An 18,014-nucleotide genomic window follows, 5' to 3' on the forward strand; every position below is an offset into this window, starting at 1 on the left:
TTGATTACCTTCTCCTGCAGCATCATGTAATCTCCACTACTTACAATTACTGTAGGTATCACTCACACTGTTTTAAGATGACCCACGTAGCAAGCATGCAAATGCATAAAGAAGTAATTACAACTGGCTTTAGTATTAAAAACCATTTATTACTATAAAACATTGTTCTGCTCCCTTGTCAGTATGAGATACTCATCCTGTGATCACAGATCATGGTTCTGTGTAACACAGATATGTCTGCTATTTACAAATCAAATATGTTTGAACAAATTGTTGAACTCCGATTTACAGAATCGGAGTGCATTATGATTAGGGCTTTTTTTTATTTCTACAGCTTGAGATACACAGATAAGAAGCATCTCCTTTCTTTCATGAATGCTGGCAACTGCAGAAAGAAAAGTAGCTTACTTAGACAGCAGTCTGTGCATAGAAGTGTATCCTCAGTGCATGCCTCTCTTGTAGGTTTCTGGAATTCAAGGTAATCTTGTTGCAAGGATGAGATAGCACTTGCTGGTCTGAAAACTACTTGCATGTACCAAATTATATAAATAGTTGCAGAATAGTTACATTTGACTGAGTATCATAGAGAAAAATACTGGTGCTGTGGGCTGGAATAATCTGCCATCCAATTCCAACTTTATCTGCAAAGAGAAACATGGGGAATCATATTTATGCTTAGTAAAATGAAGAGCAAAAGTTGCATGTGAAGTTCTGCAAGGAGATCTTAGCATGCTGGTAAAGCATGCTACAGGCAAATGCTTGAGCATGTATTTTTTTTAAAGTTAACAGGTATGCTTGTGCTGTGCATTCAGCATTTCATTGATTCTAATTTATTCTAATCAGCCAATGGCTGTAGGACAGCTGTACAGCTAGTAGGCTGCAAAAGATGAACTTCTGAAGCATATGAAGAAAAAAAAACATCCTTTCCCCTTTCATTTAAAGTTCTAGCTTTTTTAACCCTCAAAGAACAGTTAAGGTAAAAGAGTTTTAGGCTGCATCTGAAACATTATCACAGTGGCAGTGCAGCACAGATGTTTTTCCTCCTTCAAGCTTAACCTTTACAATTTTTCCTATTGCCTCCACACTTGCAATCCATCTTAAGTTGACATTCTTAACAACTGAGAGTTGTGATAGGATGTAACAAGAAACTAAAGCTTCATTTCCTGACCAAATCCATTTGGAAGGGTTATTGCTCTTGAATACAAGAATCCTGTTATTGGTCAGTACCCTTTACAAGGAAAAAAAAAGTTTATCTCTGCTACAGATAGGTAATTGGGGGAAAAAGCCACAATTATTGATACAGTTGATGAAAAAGGTACCTACCTAGTTCAGCCTGGAACAGATGATACGTGTCTGGATTACGAATTGTGAAAGCAATATAGACCTCAGGAGGTTTTCCATCTGCTCTGAAAGTAGAGAGCTTTTGTAGCATACCAATAAGGCTTGCAGTTATCTCTGGATCATATACCACATCTGCCAAAAAAAAGGGCAATGTTCAATATTTATTAAGAATTGAGCAAGAAGCAGAAATAAAGCTATAAAGTATTTACTTAAGGAAGAATGGCTCTATCGAGGGATTACAAGTTTCCAAGAAGAGATTTTAGAAAACACAGTATTTTATGTACTATGTCAAATTGCCCTCATCTCCATTATTGGTCCAAAATCACTAAAGATCATTGTTCCTTTTTGTAATGGATTGTCAGACCCTGTGTTTAAGCCTGTGTTCAGGGAGACTGCACAAAAGTTGAGCATTGGTACTGTTACGACTGTCCTTAGCAGGACAAAACCATGGTGTTAGAAATCTATTTCAGAGGCTGAGTGGAAAAGTCTTGATTTCAGCTGCAACGCTTTTTATTCTCAGTAATTTACCTCAAGTAGGAAAACTGCTGAAAGGTGGAAAACCTGACCATTAAGGGCTGCAAAAGATCAGCCTCACTTCTTAGCACCTTAAGTTTGAAAGTTGTCAGTTGTGTTCAGAACTGATATTTAGTAGGTGGCTGTTTACTACACAGTAACATTGAGACATGTGTACCAGCTAATGCATGATGCAGCATAGCAGAAGCATGTCCTGTAGTACCAGCAAATAGTAGATACATGTAATTTACCCTGTTTTGAATTGCCTCGCCTTCATGAGTCTAAATCAGGCTGTTTTGTGCATTCTGTCAACAGTATGGCTGGGTTTAAGTTAACGTACATGCAGTGACTTCATTTTATAGAACTCACGTATATGATGTATCACATGTGATACCTTACAAAGAATTGTAATCATGATGACAATTACATTACCATTTCTTTACCTGAATTTTTAGGTGTTTTTTCTTTGCAAAACCCCTAAGCTGGAGAGTAAAATCATGTAGTTACAGCTCCAGAATTCACTATTGCTATATTTTCCATTAATAGATTTTTATGGACTCCCTCAAGATTTAAATACAAGCAAATTCCAAAAAGGTAGTGTGTTTTTGGTGTGTGTTTTTTTTTTTTTTTTTTTTTTGAGAAGGATAATGCTTCCAGATAAAATTGATGAGGGTCTCAAGGGTGGCAGATCTATCATCTGTTTCTGGATTTAAAAAATACAAAAAAAGACAAATAATTTGCTCTTCAGTATTGGGTAAACAACTGTTAAATAGCTGAAGAATACAAAGTGGTGAAGTGAACTGTTTCTCCAGACACAGTAACCAAAGTAGGGTTGACTGCACCCTGCAAACAAATACCTTTGTTTCTGTTACCTACTTATTCCTGCACGATGCCATACAATCGGGCATAATCAGAAGTGAGAAGTACCTGCTGCAATGATGACATCTGGCTGCAGATCCAACAGTTGTTTTTCTGTAACTGAGCCCCAGTCAAGCTCTGCAACAATTAGTTTTGGCTGTTGGTAGTTCTTCCCTTCTGCCTCCTGCCCTTCAGATTTTGGTTGGATAAGATCAGTAGTTCCAGGCTGCACGGCAAAGCCATTCAAACGGATGTTTTCCACCAGCTGTTTGAGAACACAATGGTGGTAGTCACTAAATATATATGCCTTGGGGTTGCAAGTTTTGCAGATTGCCAGTCCAGTGAAGCCAATCCCACTTCCTAATTCCAAGACTGTCCTGAAGGTTAATGGAGTAAAGTAAGTATTGATTAGGACACTATGAGTTATGACATCAAAACGTTCAAATTATATCTAATGGTAAAAATCAACTACAAATTATTTCAGTATTTTTTGAGTAAGACATCTATAATCTTGACCAGATATTTTAAATAAAGATGGTAAACAAGATGCAGTTATAAGCGTAAAAATGCATCACTTCAAGTACTTCTCCTGCTTTTCCATGTGGTACAAAGTACTTCCATCACTGGAGCAAGACACATTTCATGTGTTGTTCCTTGACTTTTACAGCATAGTTGTCTCCACTTAAACTGATTTTACAGTTCTTCTCTTAGTGGAGAGAGACAAATGATTCTGGAGCACAGTTCCTTTCTTGTGAGGTGGATACTTTAAACTAGCTTAGCTGAACCTTTCCCCAAAAGTGCTTGTTCATCTCCACTGATTATGAATAAAGTCAAGGTGATGAGATTAGCTGTGCACATCTGCACTACAAAAACTTGAAGTTAGATGGGATGAATCCCATCCAAGAGGGAAGTGCACTAATTAAAGTTAGCTACCTTGCTGCCTAGCCAGTAAAATTCAACAGCAAACATACAGAGCAGGCCAGACTATCTGGTGTAATGGTTTTCATCTTGAAGCCCATCTTAAACTATGAAGTCATCTCATGAATTAAAGTTCAACTTGCAGAACAGAAAAAAGCAACAGCCGGTAGCCCAACTCAAATAGTTTATCTATTTTGGGGGTAAATATTGTGCATTATAAAATTATAGTTGTGCATATAACTCACTTATGCTATGAATGAAAATACCTTGGCTTCTTTCCCCATCTTTCTGTCTGTGGTGCTGTTTTTACCTGTTACTGAAAACTGTGGAGTTCTCCATTGCCCATTCAGCAAGATGAAGAGCAGCATCCCACGTGACGAGCCCTGTGGTTCCTTGAGAGATAATGGCCTCGCTCTCAGAAAGAGTAACGGATTCTCCAGTAGGCTGGAGGACATGCAGAGGAGGAGAAAGATGGATCAGCACAGACAACTGATTTTGCAGTTAACAGTCAATATTACTGCCTAGAAAAAAAAAAAGTCAGAAGCACTCTGGGTTTCTGGATGTGACATTTAAAGCCACTTGTTGTTTAGTTTAGATGATTAAAAGTGATTTATAACAAAGCAGTACATTAGTTTTTACCAGTAAGTAGTTTCTGTAACAGCGAGTAGATTCTTTTTCATTTAAAATATCTGCTAGTGTGTTGTACAACTCATCCAGGGGTTCAGCTGTTGTGGATTCGTGCTGTGTGGAAGAGAAAAGGACAGCTTCAGTTATCAAATTGTTAGTCATGGAACAGAGAACACATATGTTAAATACCACTTTAATACACTGTTGGCTGTAACGTTTTACACTAAATGCTGTTTTCTATTATTAAGAATAATTCAGCTTGGCCCACAATGGTGTATTTTCAAGAAGACCCATCCCAAGATGAACCAAAGAGTTACAAGCAACATGGAAAGTAAGCGTTACCTTTTTGATGAGTTCAGTTAGGAAGCATCTTCTGTACTTGATGGAAGGGGGATACTTTACACACAGAGGGTGGAGAACGGTCTAAAATGATAAAAAAACAATTGCAGTTGAAACCCATTACCAAGTGAAGATCTTAGGGAGGGCACAAAATGCACAGTGATTTGAGTCTGAAGCTAAAAGAATTGATGCTGAGCCAGAAAAATAAATTTAGTGATTTCTAGTCAGTTTGTTAGGTTTCAGATCTGTGGCAACAAATGTATTTTTCACTTTTCAAGAAATAAATAGCAAAACTGAGTGAAAAGAGTCTGACTAGCTCTCCTCCTTTTGCCTTGCTGCCTCATTTGTGATTTCCTGTCAGCATGCAGACAGAACATGGTAAGGCTTTTGGGATTCCCCGGGTGGCTTGGCTCACCTGCTGCTTTCTTAACATCCAGGGCACAGGGATGTGAAATCAGCTTGGCAGGTTTGCTCCTGGCATTAGGGGCATCTCCACCCAGGTGCACTGAGCTTTGATTTTGATGCTAATAAAGAACAGCTAAGTAACAGGAAGGAAAGGAAGAGATCTGTCCTGCTGGGTCTGAAGTAAGGCTGGCAAAAGTGTTACTGAAGAGTCAGCCAAAGAAACTCTCTAAGACTCAGCTTGGAGCTTTAGCAAGGAGGCATTCCTTAATTGCAGAGATGGATGGGCAGGGGATCAATCCACTTAGTGTGCATGCCAAATTGTTCAAGCTGTGGGGGTTATATACAATTAAAATATACATGTAAATGTATACATATGTATATTTCATATATATATGAGTATAGATATCATATATCTGTAGTCATAGTTAATGCACTCATGCCATTTCCTGGAACTCATTAGAACACATGAGTGTTTCTGACACGTGCACATTTGTTTTCACTCGGGGTCTTTCGGGAGTCTCTGGTGGTCCTTGAAAGTCTTCCTTACTGTGTTGGACCCAGTTTGTGGGGCCTTTATCTCCTTCTTCACCTTCCTGCCTCAGCCCAGGCCCGCACGCACCCAGGGGCAGGCTGAGGCGAGCTCCTCACCCACCTCCTGGCGCACCCCCTGGGCCCTCTCGCCTGGCTTGGAGACACGAGGCGGTGCTTTCTCACAGATGAGGCTGGCTGGATAACGAGAGCTTGTTATATCTGAGCTTATTCTACATAACTGCACGCGGTGAGGATTGCCCTGTGCTGCTAAGGCACCTCAGCCCCACAGCAGGCTCCCTGTCCAGCGATAACCACGATAGTCGCGACAGGCCGGCCCTCACCTGGTGCAGGATATCGGCCAGCAGGGAGGAACCCGGGGCGCTCCTCAGCCTCTGCTCGAGCTCCTGCAGCACAGGGAAACCGAACCTCAGCCGGGCCGGGCCCTCCCCGCTCCTCACAGCCCCCCGCGCCCTCACCTCACCGGCCAGGGGAAGCCTCGCAGCTGCCGGGCCGCCAAGAAGCGCCGCTGGAAGCAGAGCCCCAGCTCCTGCCCCAGCTCCTGCTCCTGCTCCGCCATGGCCCGGGGAGCGCTGTCCGTGAAGCAGCCGCGCGCAGGGGAAGCAGCGAGGAGGAGCCGCGGCGCCGCCAGAGCGGGGCTCGAACCCGCGGCCCTGCCGTTCCCAGCCCGGCGCTGCCCCCGCTGCGCCACCCGAGGCCCCCCCCGCCCCGCCCGGTGACGGCAGCGCCGCGCGGCCCCGGGGCCGTCATCGCCGAGCGCCGTCGCCAAGGACACGGCGCCCGCCGGGACCGGGAGCGGGGCCGGGGCCTCGCCATGGGCGGCTTCAGCGCGGACGAGCGGCTGCGGCTGCAGCAGCTCCGCGTCCTGCGGCGGCGCTGGCTGCGGGACCAGGAGCTGAGCGAGCGGGAGCCCGTCCTGCCGCGGCGGCAGCCGGGGCCCGTGGCCGCCTTCTGGGAGCGCTTCCTGCAGCCCGGCGGCCTCTGGAGGCAGCGGGTGAGGGGGGGGGGGGCGGCCCCGGGCCCTGAGCCCTGAGCCCTGAGCCCTGAGCCAGGCCCCGAGCTGGGCCCTGGGCCCCGGCTCTGACCCGCTCCGTGCCCCGCAGGTGTTCCGGGCCTACCAGGCCGGCGGCTTCCTCGTGGCGCAGGTGCTGATCCCCGCCTGGCTCGTCCACTACTACGTGAAGTACCATGTCATGGTGCGTGCCCGGCTCCCCTCAGCTTCGCGTGGTTCCCCAACCGGGGTACCGGGCCTTGCGCCCAGCGTGGTTTGTGTTTCAGGAGGGCTGGGTGCTTTTCAGGGCTTTGATGTTTCTGCTGGGTGATGTTCCTTTTTCTCTCTCCGCTTTCGTGCTTTCAGAGGGCGCCGTACGGAATCGTCTCGTCCAACCCGGCAATATTCCCGGTAAGCCCGCGGAGTGCTTGGGTCAGCCTCCGGCTCTGTGAGTAGAGGCAGGGGAAGGAAGGCGTGAGGAGAAGCACAGGTTTGTGCAGCAGCTGCAAAGAGGATTTCTAGAAGGATGCACACGAGGCAGCTTGTCCTGAAGCAGCACTGCACTACATTCATGGTATTTTCGTACAGTTTTTGTCTCATTCTCAGAGCAGACAGCTCCTGTTTCATCGGCATTTCCCTTCTGTAACTGCAGACTTTCAAGTAGCTGGCTGGCAGCACTGCCCATCCTGGGCAGGAAACACAAACGTCCCCTGATGTTGTCTGCACCCAGAGCACGCAGACCCCGCAGGGCTCACCGCAGCCCGAAGCTTTCCTCTTCAGTTCTTGGTTTGCCCAGTGTCTGTCGGGTGGTTTGGTCTTTAGTGGTTCTTGGACTGCTCTGAGCTGCTGCTCGTTGACCAGCGCAGCAAGTTGGTGGGCAAATATTCTCATACCAGTTTGGCTCTGCCATTTCTGCTTCATCTAAAAAAAATAATTTTGAAAGTTCCGCCCCTATCAATCACATAGCAACGTGCGGTCAAGCTGTGGGTCTCTGACATCAGCCCAACCACTCGAGTAAGGTCAGTTCAGAAGGCCACAGCAGTGCCCGAAGCTTTGAGAAACAAAAGTCAGGCATTGGATTGGTTTATTTGAGGGATTACGCAGTTCTTCGTGTGCCACAGAGACTGCTTGGGAGACTCACTAAGGGTGGTGCTATGTTGAAGGTGGTTATGCAGTGCTATAAATCTGGTGCAAATTTTAAAAACAACGTTCTCTTTAAATGCTTGTCCATATTTCCGTGGCATGAAGAGAAAGGGGTAAAGCAAGTACAGATTTCAGATAACTTGGCTATGATGTTTTACCAGCACCCTGGGACATGCTGAGTGAATGAGAGTGTTCTGGGTAAGCTGAAGTAAGATTTTTTTGTCTGGAAGTGGGGACAGTCACAGCTTAAGTGAAAGACTGAACTGTGTAAAGGAATAGATTGGTTGTAAGAGAAAATGCTCACCATGCTCTCTCATCCCATCAGGGGGACAGAATTTTAGAGACGGGAGAAGTTATTCCACCCCTGAAAGACGAATCTGCTGGGCACCACTGATGGCTGAAAACCGATTTCCTCTGTGAGCAAACAAGGCGAGAACTGCAGCCAGCTGCTCATTCACTTATAAAAAAGTCTTTATCCTGCGTTGCCTCGTCTTTTCTGTTGTTAACTTCCTCCGTAGTCCAACCAATTCCAGTTGCTACTTGTGTGGGAGTTTATTTTGCTTTCCGTGAGTTTTATTGCTAAGCCCTTGTGATTTCCTCCCAACCTCCTTTTTTTACTGATGCGCTCTGATGGTAGGACAACGGGGCCTCGCAGTAACAGCAGAGGTGCTGTAGGTTTCTGTGTAATGGTCTGCTCAAAGGCAGGGTGCCTTGGCAAGCTCCTGCGCACCCTCACACGACAGCTGTCCTCTTCCAGGCAGCCTAGCAATCCCTTGGCTACCAACAGAGACTAAAAGTTAAGCTTCCACCTGCGTGGCTTCCCCCATCCCAGCCAGCAGAGGGTAGCAGAAGTGGCACCTGGTGCCCCACTGGTCTCCTCTATCCCAGCCTGTGAATCAGCACGATGAGAATGTGGTCTGCCCCAAACTGCCTCCTCCTGAGCAAAGAATCCAGCTGGGGAGCAGAGCAGAGATTCGTGAGCCCTCCCAAAAGGTCCGCCTGTTTGTTTTAAGGGAAGTAGGGAGGTGAGGTTTGGAAGCGCTGAGTCAAAATTCTTCATTCTTACTAAATTCTTTATTCAAAATTCTTTATCCTTTAGCACTTATCTCTGACTTCAGCCTTTCCTGACTCAGAGTCGTCTTGCTCTCACTGTCCCCTCACCCCCGTGGCACTTTGCACTGGGGAATACTGCCCTCTACTCTAGTGCCGAACCCACAAGTATTTTGGTGGCTCATTTGGGGCTAGAAATGACTAAAACAGCAATTTGAAGTGCAACTGGAGGCCCCGAAGGCGAGGGGCTGGGACAGGAGCACCATGACCTGATGGAACCACCGATGCTTGTGATGTCACGGCTGTGGGCAGGAGCCCCCGGGGGGCTGCCAGAGCCCCGTAACCCCCCGGTAGGGACGGCACCTGCACGAGCACGCTGCTCCTCGCACCGGCAGAGCCATGGCCAACGCGGGGGTGAAAACCCTCCTGCAGTCGAAGGAGCTCCTGGAGGCCATGGAGCCCCCGCTGGGCAGCCAGGCACAGCCCCCCGTCTCCTGTCCTCTGCTGGGCCCGGGGGCCCCCCAGGCCCTCGCCAGGCACGCGGCCATCTCCTCCCCGGGGTAAAAGGCAGCTCAGGGTGGGACAGCGTGGGGACGGGGACTGGGGAGTGGCTGGGGGGGCACTGGGGTGAGGGAAGGTGGCGAGGGGTGGCAGGACCCCCTCAGGTCACTGTGGGGAGGCTTGGGGGAGGAATGCCGGGGAGCTAGAGGGTCACCAGCATGGCTGTGGGGTCAGCGGGGGCTGCTGGGGGCACTGGGAAAATAGAGGGTTAAGGGGGAGATTTGGGAGGTAACGGGGTGATGAAGGGTTATCGGGGGCAATAGGGGCCAGTGGGGGTCATGGAGGGGTTGGGAGGGTCTCGGGGGGTTCCTGACCATGCTCAGGGGGGTCGCTGCCCCACGTGTCAGTCCCCCCATCGCAGAGTTCCGCAGGAACAGCACTCCCCAAAACTGCTACAACCTGAAGAGAACCTTTGCCTGCACCAACCTGCTGCTGCTCAGCCTGGCCAGCCCTGACAGCCCCACAGATAAAGAGGCTTCCCTCGGCCCCCACCTGCACACATCGTGCTCCCAGGATAAATCTGAGCCCACCGCCCCCGTGGTGAGTGCCCTCTGGGAACGCCCAAAACACCCCTGGGAGCTCCCTGGTGCCCCTGCCACATGAGTGAGGGACCAGTTGGCGTGCCCCACATCTCCGAGGTCTCTCTGCATGCTTCTGCGGTGCTTATGGGGGACTGGGGACCCTGACGTCTCCTGGGGACATCCCCATACCTGTGAGGATGCCTGGAACCCCCAGGGCTCCCAGATCTCCCCCAGGGAAACCCTGACACCTCTCCCCTCTAGTGAGAGATCCCACAGGGAATTCACAGCACCCCAAGTCCCATGGATGTCAGAGCTCCAGCACCCCTAGGGGACATCACAGGCACCCGTGATCCCCTGTGTACATAGGAGGGGCCCAGGTGGCGGTTCTAGGTCACAGACTCTGTCCCAAGTCTCAGGAACGGGTGCGTTGGCCCAACGGGCACATGTAGGGCTGGTACATGGGCTCCGGGATGACCACAGGGAGGGAGCAGACACCTCTCCATAGACCAGGGAGGGATGTGACTGTCACCACCCTACCAACAAAGACTTTGCGTGACACGGAGCATGTTCTGGCATGGTCATGGCAGGAGAACTGATCGTCAGCACCTCGCCTGTCCTGCTGAAGAAGGCAGAACGTGGGACGTGGTGAGCGGGACTAACCACCCACTGCAAGACACCGTAGTGCTAACAGCGTGTTGTGTCCGTGCAATGAAGGTTCCTCTCTACAAACACAGTGTGGCTCTTCCCTTGGGGACCTTGGGGTTTGTTTGGACCTCTCAGAAAAATCCTTCTGAGTCTTGTATCCCTCAATGTGGGTGATGTGTTACCTTGACAATGAAATCAAAGTGATTCTGGGTTTGCACAATACCTTAAACATCCTGTGTTACACACAAAACCCCATATACACGTGTATGCGCATGAGTACATCTACTCCATGCCAGTTTTTTGAGATGCCTACGTGGTAAAAAAGTATTAGATCATCTCTGGTCAGTGATAGGCATATGTATATAAAATGTATTTTTAGTTGTTACGTATTCTTTGCACCCTTTTTGTTGCACAAAGCCTTCCACTACAACAGTTCAAGGACACATAGAGGAGATATCCCATATAGGTGATAGATCGTGTGCTCTGGGCCATGACTTCCCAATCAACCCTTTGGAGATCCATCAGGACCTGCTTGTTCCTCAGGGTGAGGCCAGGTACCAGGACAGCGTGGAAAATAGCTGCTTGCCAGTCTCAAACTAGGGTAAAACAGGAGGTAAGGACGGAGTCATTAAAAGGTTGATGTTTTGGGAGACAAGGACTGGAAGATCTTCAGCTGGTTGGCCACCCCAGCCTTCCTCTCTCACCTGATACACCTCAAGCAGGAGCTGCTGGTTCCAGCACCAGCAAGAACTCATAGCCAAGAAGCCTGTATGCATCCTCCTGTGTTCTTCATCGCCGGGCGTACTATCCTTGATGCGTGGCGAGCTGGGTGGGCTCCAGCTCAGCCCCCAGCTTCTGCCATCCCACAGAGTATCCCTTGGAGTATTAGCTCATGATCAGTGCCTAGCAAGATAATTTACATGAGGGGACACTGAAGATTTGAAGCCTTCTCAGCACTTCTGTCTACACTGACGTACAGTGGAAGCCATGAGGCTTTGTGTGGCATTTGCTCATTGGATCTTGACTGTGCAAATCCATGAGAGGCCGAAGCCCAGAGTATTGCGAGAAGTGGCTGATGTTCTTGCAAAGCTGCTTGCTACCGTCTTTGAAAAGACACGTGGACAAGGGGAAAGTCTTCGTGACCAGATCACGTTTTCTGCCTTCATCAAAAAAGGTCCAACAGAGGGCCCATGCCAGCCAGCTTCACTTCAGTCCCAAGGAAAAAACATGGAATGGCTCCTTGTACAAGACATTTCTGGCAGATGTAGATAGGGATGGGGAGCAGTTGGCATGGATTTACTATGATTTTGTGCCTGAAAAGTGTGGTTGCTTTCTGTGGTAAGATGGTCAGGTTTCATCAGGGCAGAGCAGTGGATGCCATTTACCTTGACTTCAGCAAGGCTTTCAGTGCTGCTAAGGCATCTGTTTCCAGGAGTTCACTGAAATATTGATGCCTCTGGTGCGTTGGCTGAACACTTGTTTCTCTTTAAATCAAAGACAGAAATAGGAACTTATCTCAGGTGCTGCAATAACTGGAATCCCCCTCTGGAATTGTCTGTCTCCAATGCTCATAGATAAAAACTTGATGGTCAGTACAATTGAAATGCCTCAGTTTAGATACCTAAAATTAGGTGATGTGCATCCCCGTTCATCTGGCTTTGTAACAGAACACCCTGGCATTCATTCAGTACTTGAAATTGCTTCGTAACTAAGTCTGTTCTGTGTGCCTCTGAGGGCCAAGCATAATTTCAGGCTCATCACATCAGCGGAGCTGGATGTCAGAAGCTGGGTCGTCAGCACAAAAGGAAGGGGTGGGGAGCTGGGGGTCGGCCTCTTCTCACAGGTAACCAGTGAAAGGACCAGAGGGAATGGCCTCAAGTTGTGCCAGGGGAGGTTGGAAACGAGGAGACATTTCTGCTCACAAAGAGCAGTCAGGCACTGGAACGGGTTGCCCAGGGAGGTGGCGGAGTCACCGTCCCTGGGGTGTTCAAGGAGAGGCTGGACGTGGTGCTTGGGGACAGGGTTTAGTGGTGACATTGGTGGTAGGGGATGGTTGGACCAGATGATCTTGGAGGGCTTTTCCAACCATTATGATTCCAGGTGGATGTGGTGTTAGAACCTGCTCAGTGTGTAGTGACTCTTCCTTTTCCCCTCCTTCGCTTCATACTATGCAGCTATGCTTCCTCTTGCATCTCAATTAATAATCAAATGCATAACAACACAAGTGATGCTAAATTGGGAGGATCCGTTGACTCTCTCGTGGGTAGAGGAGCCTTGTGGAGAGATATTGAGAGACTAGAGGGCTGGGCAACCACCCACCCACTTCATGAGATTCAACAAGATTAAGTGCCAAATTCTGCACCTGGGAAGGGGCAACCCTGGCTGTACGTACAGACTGGGGGATGAGAGGCTGGAGAGCAGCTCTGCAAAGAAGGATCTGGGGTTTTGGTTGATAGCAGGTTGAGCCTGAGCCAGCAGCGTGCCCTGGCAGCCAGGAGGGCCGACCATGTCCTGGGGTGCTCCGAGGCCAGCACTGCACCGCTCAGGGAGTGCTCGTCCTGCTCTGCTCTGCCTGCTGCGGCCTCACCTCGAGCACTGCGTGCAGCTTTGGGCACCATGGTATGAGAAGGGCCTAAAATACTGGAGAGTCCAAAGGAGGGCTGCAAAGATGGTGAAGGGCCTACAGAGCAAGACCTGTGAGGGGAGGCTGAGGTCCCTGGGTTTGCTCAGCCCCGAGCAGAGCAGGCCGAGGGGAGGCCTCATGGCGGCCTGCAGCTCCCTCACAGGGGAACGGAGGGGCAGGCGCTGAGCTCTGCTCTCTGGGGACAGCGACAGGACCCAAGGGAACGGCATGGAGCTGGGACAGGGGAGGGTCAGCCTGGGGGTTAGGGAAAGGTTCTGCACCCAGAGGTGGTCAGGCACTGGGACAGGCTGCACAGGGACATGGTCACAGCACCGAGCTGCTGGAGTTCAAGAAGTGTTTGGACACTGCTGTCAGGCATCAGGTCTGGTTTTTGGGTGGTCCTGTGTGGAGCCAGCAGTTGGACTTGATGATCCTGTGGGTCCCTTCCAACTTGAGATATTCTGTGATTCTGTGAAAAGGGACTTGACTGAATTGGTCACACCTAAGAGAGGGATTTTAGGTACAGTGAGGCTCCTTCCTCATCTCCAGATGCACTCAGTAAGGTTGAAGATATGGATGAAGACATCTGCAACACAAGACCTATCGGACGTGTGGGCATCTCAGTGTCGTCTCCTACCTGCAATAGCCACCACCCTGTAGTCAGCGGTGCCTTTCTATGCCCAGCTTCCCCTGGGGCTCCTGCCAGGTTTTGCCCTGCAGCAGTCAGGGCAGCCCAGTGGCTGTTTTAGGGTGCTGCCCCTGTGGACCCACACGCCTGGATCCTGCCCTGTGCTGCCCTTGGGCTCAGACACAGGAGCGCTGCTTTCTGCCATTTCCCCAGCCCAGGAAACCTGCTGGGAAGTGGGGCAGCGGGGTCTGTACTCCCACTTTGTGCCCAAAGAACACAGGGAGGGCTGTTCCTGCAGCCTCAAGATAAGAAACATCTACAGATAACTGCACTGCAATGACCAGCAGTTCCTTCTTATGGGGAGCTGAACAGAAGCAAAAACTTCATTTATTTAGTGTTTGGCCCGTGTTGTTTTTAGAGGAGACCGCCAGGCCCACCGTGTGTGCTGCTATCACAATCCCCTCACAACTGCCTGAGCCAGGACGGGTGCAGCAGCCCGAAGCCGCTGTGCCCTGAATAAAAATCGCCCTTTTCCTTCCAGCCACACACATTTTGTCTTCGGGTCCCCGCGGGGAGCTGCAGCACGAGGCAGCTCGGAGCCGATCTGGGGTTTGCTTCACGCGCCGCCAGCTCATTACGGGCTGCAATTAGCGAGCCGGGCAGGAGCGGAGCCGGGAACGCCGAGCCCCGGGGCTCCGGCTCCGTGCGGGGCACGCCCGGCACGGCCCGGCCCGGCCCCGCTGCTCCGGCTCCGCGCGGGCGGCGCCTTCCCCGGAGCGCCGGCACCGGCTGCTGGGACCCGGGGGCTGCCGGAGCCTCCGGTCCCGGTGCCGGTCCCGGTCCCGTTGGGCAGCTCCACGTGCCCGCAGGCCCGCGGCAGCTGCGGGCCGGGGCGGGCCGCAAGGCACTCTGGGAGTTGTAGTCCCCGCTCCCGCCGCCTCCTCGCTGCCCGCCGCGGGGGTCTCGCGGCCGCTGCCCCGCCGCGGCGCCCTGCGGACTACAACTCCCAGCGTGCCCCGCTCCCCCCCGCGCTTCTTCCGCTCGCTCCTTCCGCGCGGCGCCCCCTGGGGCTTGTAGTCTCCCCGCGCTATTCACGACGGCCTCTGCGCCGTTTCCGCGCCGTAGCGGCCGGGGGCCGGAATGGGGCGCTACGCCACGGCGGCGGCGTAAGGGCGGGCGTGGGGACTCCGGGGCACGCCGGGCCGGCGGCGGAGCGGGAGAAAGGCGGCGGCGGCGGCGGCGGAGCGGGCCGGGAGCCGCTGGGGGGGGAGGGGAGGGAGGGGGCCGGGGGGCGGCGGAGCAGCGAGGCCGCTGGGCTGCACAGGTGAGCGGGGACCGGGGGGAACCGGGGGGGACCGGGGGGGACCGGGAGGGACCGGGGGGGACCGGGGGGGGACCGTGGGGGCCGCCTCGCCCCCCGCCGGCGTCCTTGAGGCGGGCGCAGGGCTCGGGGCAGCCCCGGGGGCAGTGCCCGGCTCCCTGAGGCGCCCCCGGGCCCCGCCGCCAGCCCCGGGGGCCGGTGGGGTCGGGGCGGCCTCGCCTCTCCCCGGAGCCCCCCGGGGCTCGCGGCGTGGCCTCGCCTCGTGCCTCAGCCCCGCCACGGCCTTGGCCGGCCCCGAGCCCCCCCCGGCTGTGGCAGGGTCACCGCGACACCCACCGGGGGGGCTCGGTTCGGGTTATCCCGGCTGGGTCTGCTCGGGGTCGGGCACCGGCTCAGCGCTGCGGCAGCCTCTGCTCGTGGGCAGGAGCAGGACCCGGCCCCGCTCCCTTCCCCGGCTGGGTTTTGGGGCTGGAGAGGCCTCGGGAGGCTCGGGGTGAGGCTCGGTGTGCCCCAAGCGAGGGGCAGCCCACGCCAGCCCGGTGGCGTCCTGTGCAGGGGAGCCCGGGGTGCGTGCCAGGCAGAAGGGCTTTGGCATCGGGATAAATATCGAAAACCAAAAGTGCTAAACTTGCACACACACAGGAGGAAAAAAGGTTGGGCGTCCTGCCCAGGCGTGGAGCTGCTGGCGTTGGCTGGAGGATGGGGTGAGCCTGTGCGGGGTTCTGGGGGGGTTTGTGGGGTTTGCAGTGGTGGCACAGGACCTGGGTGGTGTGGACGGGGTCACTCGCTGCCCGGAGAGATGCTGGGTTCTGCCCTGCTTCGTCTGGAGCCCTGCTTTTTGTTCATTTCTGAGTTGATGTCGGGCCTTTCTGGGGTCTGTGGCCGCTTTGGGAGGCGCACACCAGAGCCTGGTGTCCTGCAGGAGGGCTGCCTGCGGCACCACGCTCCCAGTGAGCAGCTCGGGGAGGAAACCAGCACGGCCAGCGGGTCTGCTGGAAACTGGGGCTCCCCGAACCATCACGTGTAGTGCAGCCCTGGGCAAGCATGCTGTATGGGGGATTTGGGGGCTTCCTCCTGCTTCTCTGCCGTAATCCTGCTCTTCAGAGCGAGCTGTGCTGGTGCTGCCCTCCAGGAGCCTCCTGTTTCTGCCCGCGTTTGGCTCAGTGCTGCTGGATCCAGGAAGGAGCAGGCCACCCCTGAACTGCTGGTGCACTCTGGTTGCTATTTGGGGTGGCGTTGCTCGCCTGGTGTTCAGCAGTGGCAGCTGAGGAAGGCAGAAGGGCGGCTGTCTGTGCTGGAGACGAGTTTAACTCTGGCCTTCACGGCTCCTGCGAGCCCTCTCTGTGCGTCTCGGCTGGGCTGGGGGGAAGCGAGGGTGTTCCCGAAACTCCTCGCTCACACTCGGTTGCTTAAAAGATAAGGAGGGGTTTTGTGTGCCATTTCCTCTTGCTCTGGAAAAAATGCCGCTGCCCAGGTGCCTGTGCAGAGGAGGAAGTCCTAGAAGGAAATAAGATCTGAAGCAACGTGTCGCAAGCAGAAAGAACAATTGGTTTTCGGCATTTACATCGCGGAGCAAAGTCCTGTTCATCCAGCCGACGTTTGACAGGCGAGATAATGCGTTTATATTGATGCAATTAGCAGGACGGGGACTTTGCTGAACGGCTCGGGGGCAGCACTCTTTTCAGGCTAACTCCAGCAAACAGATCAGCGAGGACTGGAAGGCTGCCGTGGGTTGCTAGAATCGGCCCTTCGGGTTTCTGGAGGTTGAGTACATAACTGCTGATAGTTCCTATTGTGCCGTAGCCTGCCTAGTTGAAAAGAAAATAACTTGAGGGAACACAGGGCTATTTTTGCCAGCTTGAGATGATCAAGTTTGATTTCTAAAAACTGAAGCCGAGTCTTTAGGCTTGTGCATTAAAGGCAGGATTGGAACCACATTTCTGCTCCCCTACAAACGCACGCCAGCAGGGCAGACGCCAAGAAGTGTCCGTCAGGAGGAAACAGCTTCTTGCCTGCAGCGCAGCCCCTCTGGTAGCAGCCCAGGGCTGGCGTTGGGGTCGGTGGTGGCATTGTCCCCTCCGGTGGCATCGCCCCAACACATCTCTGCTGTGCTTCCCCTGGGCCACCTCGTACCCAGCGCCAGCCTGGGTGGGTCTGGGGCACCCAGGAAGTGGCCGGCAGCTTCCCAACCTGCCCCAGCTTGCGTTCCTCTGCCCGCAGATCGCCCTGCTCCCGAAACCAAGCTGTTTGCATAGGGGCTGCACCTCGGGCAGCTTTGCCAGGCGAGGCGGCACCTCCCCAGCGACTGCACGAGGCGGTGGAAGCGGGCACGGCGCTGTGCCGGGGGGACTTTGCTCTCCGGGGGTGCTGTGGCACCGCTGCGGGCAAGGTCCCTCTGCGCTGCCTGTCCGCACCCATCGCCTGCCGGCGGGGGGCTCGGGCAGCCCGTGGGGCTGCAGCACGGCCAGAAGGTTTTACTGTAAGCCCTGGCAGTTAAGCGGTTTCTCCTCCCAGACAATGCGTCTGCGAGCACGTTTCCTGCAGGAAAAGTGACGCGGTGGCACGTAGACCGACGTACGTATTCACGGGGTGCTCCGTCCTCTGGTGCTTAGCTCGCTGCCTCCTCAGCGCTGGAGGACGTAAGCTGCTTTGGGCTGGGAGAGCCCTGTGCAGCCTGTGCCGTGCAGACCCTTTGGCTGAAAGGCTCGGGTTGGGCCTTTCCAACCTCAATCTGTCCCTTGGTTACTTTTTTTGCTGGTTCCTGAGCGGCACCTCTTGCTTGCGGTGCTTTTCGTGAGCTGTTTTGCTGTCCTTAGCAGCACGTGCTGCAGGCCCAGGTGCTCGCTGCAGGTTGTCTGCTTCCCGCTGCCCGGGGGTCTCAGCAGCGCACGTGGAGAGAAAAGCTCCTCGTGAGAGCCCCGTGCCCTGCCCAGGCTGCGGGGAGGAGGTGAGGTGGTGGGCACAGGATGGGCTCTGTTGGT

The 18,014-nt window shown here is 53.0% G+C and overlaps 3 protein-coding genes across 13 annotated transcripts in view; 2 read left to right on the plus strand and 1 right to left on the minus strand.

The window, feature by feature from the left end:
- Positions 1-128: 128 nt before the first annotated feature.
- Positions 129-6,339, minus strand: EEF2KMT (eukaryotic elongation factor 2 lysine methyltransferase). Of its 3 annotated transcripts, none has more exons than XM_072023679.1 (8): positions 6,014-6,339; positions 5,874-5,958; positions 4,600-4,680; positions 4,270-4,371; positions 3,941-4,074; positions 2,782-3,089; positions 1,324-1,473; positions 129-641 (listed from the first exon to the last, which is right to left on the minus strand). In XM_072023679.1, the coding sequence occupies exons 1-8, from the start codon at positions 6,298-6,300 to the stop codon at positions 541-543; spliced, it is 1,248 nt and encodes a 415-aa protein (XP_071879780.1). In that variant the 5' UTR covers positions 6,301-6,339; the 3' UTR covers positions 129-540. The 3 variants fall into 3 exon arrangements, with proteins under 3 accessions (XP_071879780.1, XP_027324859.1, XP_027324860.1); XM_027469058.3 differs by having other exon boundaries at positions 5,874-5,936; positions 6,014-6,250; XM_027469059.3 differs by lacking the exons at positions 5,874-5,958; positions 6,014-6,339 and adding an exon at positions 5,012-5,844.
- Positions 6,290-8,165, plus strand: NDUFB6 (NADH:ubiquinone oxidoreductase subunit B6). The gene is made up of 4 exons (XM_027469063.3): positions 6,290-6,544; positions 6,654-6,746; positions 6,908-6,952; positions 8,010-8,165. Exons 1-4 carry the CDS (start codon positions 6,365-6,367, stop codon positions 8,076-8,078), a joined length of 387 nt encoding a protein of 128 aa, XP_027324864.2. The 5' UTR covers positions 6,290-6,364; the 3' UTR covers positions 8,079-8,165.
- Positions 8,166-14,884: 6,719 nt separating this feature from the next.
- The window catches only part of CAPN15 (calpain 15), a 41,225-nt gene continuing 38,095 nt past the window's right edge, over positions 14,885-18,014 (plus strand). For 8 of the 9 annotated variants that reach the window (XM_038186882.2, XM_027468921.3, XM_038186884.2 and 5 more), the window contains exon 1: positions 14,885-15,036. The gene's annotated coding sequence lies outside the window, so the exon portion shown is untranslated. Of the gene's footprint in view, positions 15,037-15,609; positions 15,738-18,014 lie in introns of those variants that run through there. The other variant, XM_038186880.2, reaches the window with a different exon arrangement.

This window comes from Anas platyrhynchos, chromosome 15 (assembly GCF_047663525.1).
Source record: "Anas platyrhynchos isolate ZD024472 breed Pekin duck chromosome 15, IASCAAS_PekinDuck_T2T, whole genome shotgun sequence".
NCBI classification, from domain to species: domain Eukaryota; kingdom Metazoa; phylum Chordata; class Aves; order Anseriformes; family Anatidae; genus Anas; species Anas platyrhynchos.

What these genes read in the sequence shown, in the direction of transcription:
- NDUFB6 (XM_027469063.3), top strand. Translation starts at nt 6,365, where the DNA reads ATGGGCGGCTTCAGCGCGGACGAGCGGCTGCGGCTGCAGCAGCTCCGC. An exon ending in GCGGCCTCTGGAGGCAGCGG is followed by an intron (nt 6,545 to 6,653) that starts GTGAGGGGGGGG and finishes CGTGCCCCGCAG; the next exon opens with GTGTTCCGGGCCTACCAGGC. An exon ending in ACGTGAAGTACCATGTCATG is followed by an intron (nt 6,747 to 6,907) that starts GTGCGTGCCCGG and finishes TCGTGCTTTCAG; the next exon opens with AGGGCGCCGTACGGAATCGT.
- EEF2KMT (XM_072023679.1), bottom strand. Translation starts at nt 6,300, where the DNA reads ATGACGGCCCCGGGGCCGCGCGGCGCTGCCGTCACCGGGCGGGGCGGG. An exon ending in TGCGAGGCTTCCCCTGGCCG is followed by an intron (nt 5,959 to 6,013) that starts GTGAGGTGAGGG and finishes GGCCCGGCTGAG; the next exon opens with GTTCGGTTTCCCTGTGCTGC. An exon ending in TAACTGAACTCATCAAAAAG is followed by an intron (nt 4,372 to 4,599) that starts GTAACGCTTACT and finishes TCTTCCACACAG; the next exon opens with CACGAATCCACAACAGCTGA.